General features: G+C 33.2%; 1 protein-coding gene across 1 annotated transcript in view; it reads left to right on the top strand.

The window, feature by feature from the left end:
- SCN1A (sodium voltage-gated channel alpha subunit 1) overlaps window positions 1-13,691 on the top strand; it is a 117,766-nt gene that overhangs the window by 88,476 nt on the left and 15,599 nt on the right. Inside the window, exons 18-21 of the mRNA XM_064484878.1 lie at window positions 1,526-1,646; window positions 3,325-3,479; window positions 5,296-5,469; window positions 8,763-8,885. Of these exons, the coding sequence (XP_064340948.1) occupies window positions 1,526-1,646; window positions 3,325-3,479; window positions 5,296-5,469; window positions 8,763-8,885 (573 nt within the window). The remainder of the gene's footprint in view (window positions 1-1,525; window positions 1,647-3,324; window positions 3,480-5,295; window positions 5,470-8,762; window positions 8,886-13,691) is intronic.

The raw sequence follows: 13,691 nt of genomic DNA, 5'->3' as shown, positions 1-13,691 counted from the left end.
ACAAAAGTCAGGCTTTGTGGTCCACTAAGATCTAGAATTAGGTGAGGCTAGAATAAGGGTGAACTTATTATTTACAGCTGTCCAAAAAGGAGGTGACAAGAGTGAGCAGAAAAGTTCATAGGAATTTGGAAGATAAGACTGAGAGAAGAATTATTTCAAAGGTAGAATTATATCTGACTTTACTGTCAATATTTGAAATAAGAGTAAACAAGGAGATTTTGAGTCTAGGTGCTGAAGAATGATATTACAAACAATCAGAATCAGGAACTTGGTTTCAAAAGTTGGTTTAGGATAGAAAGAAAAGTTGTGACTTTAATTGAGAGCATGTTGAATTTAAGTGACATTAGGGACACTTCTGCTTCCCTACAAGAGTTCAGACAGACTGTGGGATATAATTATATTGCTTAAGTTGTGTTTGGAAATGAATTTGTAAACATCTAGAGGACACTTGTCTATATCTGGGAACTTTCCAAGAGCAGATCTTCCATTTGAGTACTAATACTGGATGTTTAATCATCATTTATGTCATTTAAAATTTTTCTAAAATATAGATTGATTCCCAACTGTTTGCCTTAAAAAGAAAATATACTTAGGAAGATAGGACTGCGATAAGCAAAAGCTGGATTTGTCCAAAAATGTTAAGGACTTTTTAAGTAGTACTTTAGAAAAATTTCCCTGTGAGTTGTTATTGCTTGTGCTTAAGTTATTCTTATGACATTTGCTTTATAACAAGTTTCTAATTATTTTGTCAGAATTATTGTAAACAAAAATTGAATAGAACTCAATTTTTGAGTTCTAACTACGGCTACCCAAAAGTTAGTTTGTTGCAGCTGATGAAATAATTTCCAGGAAGATACTGAACACTTGGATTAAATTCCATATTAGTTTATGTTTTGAACAGGTGTCTCTGTTTTTGTTTCTCACTTTAAGGTTGAATTGTCGATTCTCTTCATCTTTTAGACTCATCTTGATATTTTTTCTGTGGATGATTATCTCTTTAAAAGTGATGGAAGAATTATAAGCATGTGAATACACTGTTTCTTTTTATTCCCAGAAACAGTGTGGTTACACAGAAGACAAGGGGAATTCAATTCTCTCAAATCTTGGCTTTCTCACTTACTGGTTATATGACGTTAGACAAGTGCCTTAACCTGTCTGAGCCTTAATTTCCTTATCTGTAAAATGATAACAATTGTACTAACTTCTCCTCCCCGGCCCCTCCCTCTGCAGCTTCTCTAATACCGAGTACAGTGATTTCCCTAGCACCTATTTCTGATGGCCATTTATAACTTTGCAGCATAGCAATCTGATTTCATGTTTACATTGAAAATTATGATAAGGGAGTTAATGTAGATGATTTCCTTGTTTCCGCCTCTTATTCAATCGTTCTTTTACTCTAAACTTCAAATCTCTTAATTTCAAGGAGAATCCAAAATCAGTTCATAGTACTAATCCTTTCTTGCTAGGCTATTTATTATTTACCAAAATTAAAGCGATTTACCTTTTATGTCCGTCTCATGCTCAGAAACTTAATGAAAGCAGTAGCTCCTCTGAAGGCAGCACTGTGGACATTGGAGCGCCTGCAGAGGAACAGCCTGTAATGGAACCTGAGGAAACCCTTGAACCTGAAGCCTGTTTCACTGAAGGTAAAGAAAATGCCCTTCATGTTAACCTTCCATTTATAGAGTGCAGTATTTTTTGGGTGTCGATCCAAAATGGACCACTCAGAATAGAAATTTGTAGTCAGTCTATTTCAATTACCTTTAATATGCTAACAGATTTAGAATTACCTGTTATATTTTGGTTATATCTGTCCATTATGCATAAAGGACGATAGGGCATGGAAAAGAGATGCTTTAATGTAATTAAAATTAATGACTAATTTATAATTTTTTCAAATAAAATGGTGATTTTACAAGTTGGCATCTTAAACACTAGTTAGAATTCTTATACACAAAATTTACTTGAAAAATAATTTTCTCCCTATTAAAATCCAATGAGTTACAAATGCTCAAATGTATTTTTTAATGAAATCATCATTTTCCAATGTTCATTGGGTAGAAAATAAACACTGCCTGATACATGATCCCTGAACAGTATCTAGTTGAGCCTGTTTAATAAGTCTAAAAGCTCTGTTTTCTCCGTAATTAGTATTTCCCATTATTTTCTTGGAAATTTGAGTTTTTGCAGATATGAATATATTTGCGTATTCTTTGAAATTTTGTGATTTCTTCCTCATGGGTCTGATATCTTGTTGTCCCTCTTTTCCTGTATAAATTGTACACATCACTCAAACTGCTCAAAACTACCTTCCTCCGACGATGGTGGAAAAGAACTTATTCTTCTGAACAGCTATACATAAATGTATTCACTTAATGTACCTGATGACTGATCATGTATCATCTTAGGAGAGCTTTTCTCTTGCTCTGTTGAACTGTTTATGTATCCATGCATCCTTACTGGCTTTCTTCCCCCCTTCCTCCTTTCCTTCCTTCCTTCCCTTCCCTCTCCTTTCTCCCTGTTCTTACAGCATACTTGACTTTTTTATTTTTTTATTTATTTATTTTTTTTGCCTGGAGGCAGGGTTCCTGTATTTCTGTCTTTTCTTAAAAACCAGAATGTAAGGTTCTCGGGGGCAAGTCCATGTTCTGTACCTTTTTACCTTTTTTCTCTCTCTTTTTTTCTTTTTTTTTTTTGTATTGTCTGTGGTGATTATAAAGGTACACACAGATATCTGTTGATTTAATTCTTATGTTAAAGTGAGTGAAAGCAGCATAAGGAAGGCAATGTCAAATCAAAGCAGGGCCATGCAAAGCACATTCTAGTGGACTAAATTCATCTTGAAAATCACATAAGCTCTTCTAGGAGCACCACAAGAGAACCTAAACAGTAGTTAACTCAGCATTGTTGAGAAAGGGCTATGCTGTTACTCTGCTTCCTCTTGAAAAGGCAAGTTTTCTGTTTATTATTAATTTTCATTTTGAAGTCCTTTTCTAGAGTGACTTCAGCAGAGTGTGGCAGGTTGGCACAGTACAAAGCAAGGCTACTTTACATTTATTTGTACTTTGCAATGTTCTTTCTTGGACGGTAACAGCTAATGCAGAAAAAAATCAGGTGTTAGCCAGGGAACTGTTTACAGAGGCCGAATAATGGTCACAACTTTACACAGCAAATGGATGTGCTCTTACTGTCCCGAGCTTAGAGAGTTACCCTAGCAAGACAGATGGCAACAGTAATAGGAAGGTGAATCCCGGACTCGCCAAAGGGTATTATTGAAGCAGTAGAAGTTTTTTACCTGCTCCTGTTTGAACATTATACTTGCAGGTTGTGTACAAAGATTCAAGTGTTGTCAAATCAGTGTGGAAGAAGGGAGAGGAAAACAATGGTGGAACCTGAGAAGAACGTGTTTCCGAATAGTTGAGCATAACTGGTTTGAGACCTTCATTGTTTTCATGATTCTCCTTAGTAGTGGTGCTCTGGTGAGTGAATATTAAGCAAAAGTGCTATAAAACTAGGTTTTATAATCACCTAATGCTGATGACTTACTAATCCTTTCTGCTGCATCCCTTTACTATCCAGTGCATCACTTTTCCTGAACCCTCATTCTACATCCATTTCCATGGCATCAGCTATCACCTCTGTTTGATAGCCACCAAACTGTTCTCTCTAATTATGACTTCTTCCTTAAACATGAATACATCGCTGTATCCATCCATGCATCCATCCATCCACCCATATACCCACCCACCATTCTACCCACCTTCAATGCATTTTTAATTACCCTACTTCATACCTTACAGAATACAGACTTAGTGTATAACTATGCAGTTCTGGATTTACTTTTAACATGTATAAACACATTTGTAATAAGCTATTTATTAATTTTTGTTTATTATTAAGTAACCTAGAAAATTTGTCCCTCTAGCTTATTCATTACAGCTGAAGAATATGAATATTTAATTACTCGTATTTTAACAAGAAAGTAAGCATGGCAACGCTGTGCAGTTAATGGAAGCCCTGTGGTTGGGAATGTACAGCTTTTAAGTTCTCATGAATTTTGTCTAGGAAAGAGATTAGTATTATCTCTTTCTGGACAGTCAATAAGTCCTTAGGGACCACTTCTCTGACCCTTTTGAATTGTGTACACTATTCCTATGCTCTTCAGAAAACAGTGAATATTGGTAACAATAAATATTGGGCAGCGTGCCTAAGTGATCATTTAAGGATTGGCTTCTCTTTATATAAGAGTGTTCATTTTATCAGAATCAATTTATATTTATGTGAAAATCATTTACAAAAATATAAAGTATAGCATATAGATAGCATTGTAGGAAAACACTGAAACAAATAGACTACTTAAACCATAAGGTAGATGTAAACAGACAGATCGGGATGAAAAGATGGTAGAGACACAATTACTGATTGAAACACAATTACTTAGGTTTCTTTTTCTTTTTTTAATTGGGGAGGACGTAATCAGGTTGGTTTGTTTGTTTATTTTAATGGAGGTACTAGGGAATGAACCCAGTAGGTTTCTTTAAGTTTATATTTCAAACATATATATTTTTCTGCATATTTCTCTGATGAAATAAATTTTATCTACATGCCACTTTAGACAAGAAATAGTTTTTCATCATTTAAATGAATATTATATACTTAGATATAAAAAATCAAGTTCATATTAGAAGTAGAATACATACTATGATCTAAATGAGAAGTAATTTCATCTTACCATCCTTGTCACGCCTCTGCTGAGAAATATAAACTATCAACAAAATGAAAGGAACAAAAAAGGGACAAATGAACGCAACTATGTAGTAAAGTTAGGCAATGTGATGATCAATTACAATTTCTGCTTTATGAAAAATATAAACCTTCAGGTTTTATTTTGTCAACCTCCTTTCTATGGTTAAAAAAAAAAAGCCAACAAGAGGAAGCCAAAGAAATGAAACAAAAGGAATAAATAACTTCAAATTGGGGTAGCAGCAGCAGAATGTGACATCAAGAACTATTTCCTGAACAAGTCAAATTAATTCATTGAAGTTATGCTTTTACCCCTTCCTTCTATACTATCAACAGAGAATATAAGTTTTTTTCCTGATTCACTAAAAGATCTTTGAGAGGGAAAAAAAACCCAGCAGTAGTTACTGTTCCTCTGCCCTCCTATTCCAATGAAATGTCATATATATATATATACATGAATAGATAGATACATGTGATCAGAAAAAATAGCTTATAATAGTTGTAATATTATAATAGTTTCAGAGAGCTAAAACGGATAACTTTTCTTTATAGGCATTTGAGGATATCTATATTGATCAACGAAAGACGATCAAGACAATGTTGGAATATGCTGACAAGGTTTTCACTTACATTTTCATTCTGGAAATGCTTCTAAAATGGGTGGCATATGGCTATCAAACATATTTCACCAATGCCTGGTGTTGGCTGGACTTCTTAATTGTTGATGTAAGTATCGTCCATATCTTTGTCTTGCATCCAAGGTAGTTTGTCTTATCTATAGACTAATTCTGAAATAGTGAATCTTTGGCCACTATGTTGTGTTGACAGGATATGCTACTTGACAGACACTCAACTAATTCATGGAATGATAGTGTAGTTTTTGTAAGAAATAAGCTAACTTAGTACTGATTTAGCACTAGGGGGATGGGATTTGTGATTGTGGGATAAAAAGCTGGGAAAAAAGAACATATCAAAAGTTTGTAGGAAGAGTGGTGAAATAGGGTACGTTGCTTACATGATTTGTGATTCAGACAGACTTGAGTTTGAATCCCAGCCCCACCACTGACTTGTTGTGTGCCACTGAGTAAGTTACTTGACTCCTGACTGTAAAATAATGGTATTTGTACATAGAGGGTTAAAGGCACTCAATAAACAGTGATGATGGTGGGAGCTGCTTTCATTTTAAAAACTCTCTTTGATCTTCTCAAGGTTTTTAAAGAATATGTTTCAAGAGTAGATTATATGGATTATAATTCCATTATAGGAAGTAAGTTGTACAGAGTGTAGTGAAAAACTCTACTACATGCAGTGACAAGGGTTCCCCTAGAATGTGGACTAGATTTGTGGCATGCCCATAATGTACCAACAGTCCTTCACCAAGTTTGTATACCCAATGATTAATACTTCATCTATGCAAAACAAGTACCTGCTTTTGAGATTTGTTAAAGGTAAACATCATGTTTTATGTTATCAGTTTGGCATAAATTCAGCTCTAGCAAAGTCTGTCCAGAATATCACAAACTTCATAGATAGCAGTTTTATTCCCCAAAAATGGTGATAATCCAGCAGAGTTATGCAGATTTCTTATGGAAACTATTTCTAGATCTAAGAGTCATGCATACATTATATCTCCTTAATTCTGAACAAGGGCAAACCCACAGCTATTTGAAAAGCTTAATAATGTTACTATGAAATGAGTGAACTGAAGAAAAATCAAAAGACTGATAAGGGGTTAATATCCAAAATATATAAACAACTCAGTTTAAAGAAAACATCTTTAAAAATGGGCAGAAGACCTGAATAGACATTTTTCCAAAGAAGTTGTAGTTAGCCAACAGGCACATGAAAACATGTTCAGCATTGCTAATCATCAGAGAAATGCAAATCAAGACCACAGTGAGCTGTCACCTCACAACTGTCAGAATAGCTATCATCAAAAACACCACAAGTAACAAATGTTGGCAAGGATGTGGAGAAAAGGGAATCCTTATATACTGTTTCTGGGAATATAAATTGGTGCAGCCACTGTGGGAAAACAGTATGGAGATTCCTCAAAAAACAAAAAAATAGAACTACCATATGATCCAGCAGTTCCACTCCTGGGTACATATCCAAAGAAAAGGAAAACATTAATTCCAAAAGGTACATGCACCCTAATGTTCATAACAGTATTATTTACAATTACCAAGATACAGAGCAACCTAAATGTCCATCAACAGGTGAATGGATAAAGAAGATGTAGTATATATACAATAGAATACTATTCAGCCATTAAAAATGAAATTTTGCCACATGCAACAGCACAGATGGGCTTGGGGGAGTAGCATACTTAGTGAAATAAGTCAGACAGAAAAAGACAAATTCTATATGCTTTCACTTATATGTGGAATCTAAAAAATAAAGCAAACTAATGACTATAATGAAACAGAAACAGACTCACAAATATAGAGAACAAACTAGTGATTACGAGGAGGGAGAGGGAAGAGGGGAGGAGCAACATGGGGTAGTGGATTAAGAGGTACAACTAATATGTATAAAATAAATAAACTACAATATTATACAGCACAGAGAATATAGCCAATGTTTCATAATAACCTTAAATGGAGTATAATGTATACAAATCTTGAACCACTATGTTGTACACCTGAAACTAATATAATATTGTAAATCAACTATATCTCAATAAAAAAGAAAGAAACCTCAAAAGAATAATTAATTCAGCATATCACAAAAAGAAAAAAAATTTTAATGTCGAGGGTTCAAGCATTAGATGTTATATTTCAGTTCATTATAATTTTTCACACTAGGCCTTAAACCCAAATATACTTTGGCCCTTTAGACAATTCCTGAGCTTTGCTTTTCTGTTATGCTCGTTACATATCTGAACTTTTTAGTAGAAGAATGATGATTTTATTTATTATTACAAGTTGGTTTTTAATAGCCATTTCTGAAATATTTTAGGAGAATAAGTCTATAGAGAATTTTGTAGTTTTGTAATACTAATACTTTTATTTTTCAAGGTTCTATTTTAATCATTTCATAAGGATCAGTGTTTTGCTCTAAAACAAGACAAAAGGAATGATACCAAATCTCAAATAATGTAAAAAGCGTACTAAATACAAGCCACTTAGTACACTTAAGCATAGAAAATTTTGCAAAAACAGTAGCCAGTGTATTTGGAACTGTCCAATACTAGCTATTCTCAAACCAAAGTAATTCTAACTCTGGATATGAAGTTTTGGTCTTTATTTAGAGAATTAGACATCTAAAATTTTTATTTCTTAGTTATTGCATATTTCATGCCAAAGAAGTTAGTTTGTTTATTTATTTATTTCATAAATATTTATTGACTGTCCACTTTGGGCCAGGTACCATGACAGAAGCTCTAAATTAGTATAAAAAATTTGAGTAAGTTTCATGATGGAATTACTTTTAAGTTACATTATTTACATAGGAATAAGCTCTAGACAAGTGAAAGTGCAAAGTATTAGCAAGACAAACAAAAAATTACCTTAAAAATGAATGTGACTTAGCACATTCATTTCTGAGAGTATCAATTATAATTAGTTGAAAATTCTAACACAAGATAGAGATTTCTTGCTTTATTTGGTATAGTAGCAGTTTTTACATTTTATTACTAGCCATTGACAAAGCCCTAAATTCAGCAGCGACTTAATAAAATAAAGATAATCAATGACATTTTCTTACACTTGGATTTCTTCTTTTTTAAGATCAATTTTTATTTAGTTTTTCTAACTAATTGAGGAATTGATAAATCACATGACATTTAGTGTTTTTCATTCCGCCAGCTTTCAATTAACATCATGAAAGCCACTTTCTTTGCATCAAACTAAAAATATTTCCTTAAAATTTGAAAAGGTTTACTGAAAATATGTAAGCATTCACCTTCTGAGTAATTATAAACAAAAACTGTAATTGTTGTATTATACAGTAACTACAAATTGGATGACATTGATTCTCTGTATTTATTGAATTTATTTATTTTTGTGCGTGTGCAGGTTTCACTTGTCAGTTTAACAGCAAATGCCTTGGGTTACTCAGAACTTGGTGCCATCAAATCTCTCAGGACACTAAGAGCTCTGAGACCTCTGAGAGCCTTATCACGATTTGAAGGGATGAGGGTAAGGAAAATGAAAGAACCTAAAGTAGTGCATATAGCCAAAATTAAATTAAATTTTAAAAAAGGAAAACTCATGCATGCAAAATGAATGGCAAATCCTTGCAAAATTGCTACCTTATCCTTTTATCTGTTGCATATTTACTTCTAGGTGATATGCAAGAGAACTTAGGCCTCCTTTGAAATGATAGAATATCATTTATCTGCTGTGCTCATTAAAAGGACTTTATTTCCTAACCCATTTTGGGAGTTTCCTTACAAACCTGTACACAAAAAAGCAGATGCGCTATTGAAGTACTATGTGTAATGATAACGCTGATAATCAACTAAATGAATTCTCCATCATGTGCTTCTCATTTGTGGTGATCTAAACTGTACTTAATGAGTTTTATTGAAACTAATATGAATCATACTTGGGCCTAAATATAAACATAAGGGAAAACAATCTTAAATTATTGCTGAAATTTTGTCTGTACAATGCCAAATTTTGCATTATTTGAATATGTTCAAGGGTAGACATTAAATATTAACTGAATTTTAAACTTTTAAAAAGAGTTATGTTACTATAGCCTCAATTTGTAGCTGCATTAACCTTCTTAATTTATATAAATGATAATACTAACTTAAACATTATATACATCTACACAATTTTTCATGAAAATGAAGTAAAACCTTTATAACATAATGAACAGAAAATACCATCTTCACTCGTTACTTAGATGATTCATGAAGTAATCATAACTTAAATGTCATTTATCAGAGTCACACAAAATTTTATATTACTCCTTTTAAGGAAGTATTAAATCATTCATAACAAGTTAAAAATTTTGCCATTGCTGACTTGTTATTTTCTAAGCCTTTTTAGAAATATGAAGCATTAATATATAAGATGTATAACATAAAAAAAATCAGGGTTTTTTAAATTCAAATTTTCAAATTTTACCAATACAAAGCTGCTAAACTATGATTTCAGCAGGAAAAGCATTGCTCTTTTGCTGCCTAAGGTTTAGCTATGTTTTAAGAAACCAAGCTGTATTGTAGATTTTTATTTGCATGTTCTAGGTTGTTCATAGCCTTATGAGTTCTTCTAAAATAAAGTTTATTATAAATGTCACTTTTTAAGAACATAAGACTTTTTAATGAAGTCTTCAGTTGACGACTTCTTCAATTTCCCTAACATATATAAAAAATGTTTCCTCACTAGAAGCAATTTAACACTATATAGCACAGTCTTATTTCTCACAGAGATGCTCACATTTTTACTAAAATGTTATTGGCCATTCTATCCAGGATATGTGAAAATTACTTTTATTTTCCAATTAAAATGTCACTTTTGTTTTAGACTGGTAGTTTCAGTTTTGAAGAAAAACATTATTTTTTCTACATTCTACTTGAAAACATGTCTTCTGAATCAAAGTAATAAATTTGAAAACTTTTCTGAAATCTGAACAATGCTAAGCATTTGAACCTGTTATAATTATTTCAAATTTGACCCTTCGGAAGTTTATTAAATCCGTGAGTCAAGTAGCCAGATATATTCGTATTTAACACCTCATTTCTATAATGGTGTTAGCCCTGTGGGCCTACCTTTAATTTTTACAGAAATAACCTTATATATAATTTCGATCAATAATTCTTTTTATTTTATAAGAAGGGGCTAATTTTTGGAACTTGGAGTTTTGGGGGTAATTAGGTTTATTTATTTATTTATTATTTTTTATTTAGCTGAGGTACTGGGGATTGAACCCATGGCCTCATGCATGCTAACCACGCACTCTACCACTGAACTATACCCTCCCCTGCTGAAATTTGGAGTTTTAAAAACATAAACTCCTTATAGATGCTGACAAGAGATGAACCCATTCAAATCTCAGATTTATGAATATGGTCCTTGCCTCATAATGACAGCATCTACACAACACTGAAGTGGCTGATTATCTCAACAAGATATTTGGCATTGTAGAGACAAAATAATCTGATTATTGATTCTATTTTTATTGGTTTCTGGTATTGGGAATTGTTGACTTTGTACAAAACATAATCATGGGTAATGGGGAGGATGGAAATAATCATGATGATTATAATCAGGAAGTGAGCTTTGAATATATTCAGAAACTCTCATTTTATTCTTTTCCCTAGCAGCATAAAATCACAATAGCTATGTTAAAGCATAAATCAGGCTCATTTTATTTGTATTGTTTTGTCACTTTTTCAAAGCATGTGCTTTTATGCAACATTACCAGAGAAAGCATGTTGTACAGTGCTTGATAAGAAGTTAGAAAGTAAATAAATTATCATCACTTTGCACTTTATGTTTTGCATGTTTTATGCACATTTATGGCTGACAGCTTTTAAACATTTATTGTATTTCAAATTTCCAGTCCAAATTTTTTCAACCTGTAAAATTGAACTGAGTGAACTGATGTCATGAATAACTTGAGTAAAATGAAATTTGTATTTTTAATTTCCTAATCTGAGAAATCTTAAATACCTTCGTTTTCAAAAGAACTCAAGTCTTGATTGATAGGGAAACAGACAGAGAGCATCATATACAAAAAGTAACACCAAATGTTCTGTCATATCAGATTTCTAACTAATAACAAACTATATATTTCTATTTTATATAGGATAATCTTGCTCCAACTTGGATGGGGTGGAGCGCTGGTTCCGCCCCTCAGCCCTTTATTATGGGTACTGTATTACCCCTTTTGCTTCCTTTCATCCTTTCACTGTGACTGTGTAGTGGGATGAGGGTGGGATTGGGAAGGGTCCGACTGCACCACGGTAGGGGAAATACAGTATTTACATTCAAATCCCCTGTTTTCAATTGTCTTAAATTTTCTTTTGAGCAAAATATCTTTTGTGAATTTACCTTCTGTGGATTTGAACCCCAACTGCTGATACCTTGATTAAGTTTCACTGAATATGATTTAGTTGTTTGTATACTGAGTTATCCATGTATGGGGATATCATCTCATTGGTGAGGGTGGGGGACCCTGGTTTAGAACGGTTGCGTGAAATTTTTAACTTGTCAAGTTAATGATGCTCTTTGAGGCATTAAAAACAAACAAACAAACAAACAGAAACCACCTTGCTATTTTCTACGCTGGTCTGGGTCCTTAAAATTGACCTTGAGAAACCAGCAGTAGCTTCCTTTGCCTTGTTGATATGTGTGAGCAGATGCTAGGGTGCAATATTCCAGGCTTCATAAGACTGGTATTGACTGTATGATTATTCTCATTTTTAAGTTTATAGGGGTTATTTTCAAAATGTAACAAAGATATATTAAGATAGAGTTGAGTAAGCATGTGTGATTTGTGTCTTAAATGGAAAAAAGTAAATATGAAAGGGTCCACTTATTTGAACTATACAGACTAGAAACCCACCTAGAAATAAAACAAAACATCTTATCGTGTGTATTAAGATAGAATTTAATGCATAAACTCACCTCATAGAATACATCACTCACAACCAACTTCTTGGTATCTTAGAAGTTATCACAGTGAAAACAAAAATGATTCTACATCTTGTTTATTCTTGAAACTTAGGAATAATGTGCAAGGAGGGCAGTTTTTATTTTTAAGGGGGAGGAAAAAGTTGCAATTTGTGTTCCGATAATTGATGTATCATATCTTTCAAACATAATTACCCTAAATAAATCCCCACAACACAAATGGAGATACTAGGTTGAGAAAGATTTTATTACCCTTCTTCATGCTTTAAAATGTGTGATTTATCCTTTGCCTACTTTTGAGTTTTATTCGCATAGTTTTTCAGTGTTTCAATTAGAGAAGCATTAGAATCTATGAGTAGTATTGATTTGAAGTTCAAAGACAATTCATTCAGACAAGAGAACATTTCTATGTGTTACAAAATTCCCAACATTAATTTGCATATTTAATTGTCAACCCCTCATTTCATATTAAATGGACCGGAGTCAGGAAGAGTTTCTCTAAGAACAGGTTGTGCTAAAATACAGAAATTCTATTTGATGACATTTTGCAAAACATTTGTGAGAAGCAACCTCTAGTATTAATTCATTAAGATAATTTCTTTTGTAGATATCTCCTTTCATGCAGCCTGAAACCTCAATCTGTTCTTCCCAATTTGTTTAGTCCAGTTCTGCCTAGTGCCTTTACCACAGGGGAAGCAATTACTGCAGTTCCCTAGGGCCTGAACACAGTTAATGCACCTCCCTCTGTGCTGAACCAAGGAATGGCTTGAGGCTCTTGGGAAAAGACAGTCCTTCCTCTGATCCTTCATTGCCTAATTTATTGAAATTTTAAATGTGAATGGACCTTTGTAGATAGTAAATTCTTTTCTCTTCGTAAAAATAAACGTTTTTTCCTGGGCCAAATATATGCTGACCTTGTAAGCTGCATCTTGAAAGGCACTGCGGCAGAGCGCTTGCTTATGTCATGAATTACAGAGTTAACTTTAGTGCAGCCTAATCCCCAGTTTCAAAGGAAACACCACAGATTTATGAGCTAACCCTAATTTTTTTGTTGTGTCCAGTTCTTTATTCTCATCCCATTTCCAGAAATGTCATTCAGAATTACATTTTGATCAGTAAATGCGAAGCTGATCTTGACTTCATTCATTCCTTCCATCACCATTTTTGTTGTCCTGCATTCAAAGCACTCTGCTGCATTCCTATATTCAAGGCATTCAAGGCCTTGGAAAATTCACAAATACATTTTTTCATCTTAAATTAAAAAAAGAAAGATCCTACCATTTGTCAAGATTACGGGAATGCAGTTAACTCTAATGTAGAGCAATGAGGGTACCAGATAAATGGGAGCAACTCTGA

The sequence above is a fragment of the Camelus dromedarius genome, chromosome 4 (genome assembly GCF_036321535.1).
Source record: "Camelus dromedarius isolate mCamDro1 chromosome 4, mCamDro1.pat, whole genome shotgun sequence".
In the NCBI taxonomy this organism is placed as follows: domain Eukaryota; kingdom Metazoa; phylum Chordata; class Mammalia; order Artiodactyla; family Camelidae; genus Camelus; species Camelus dromedarius.
This window is presented reverse-complemented; position numbering and strand designations above follow the sequence as displayed.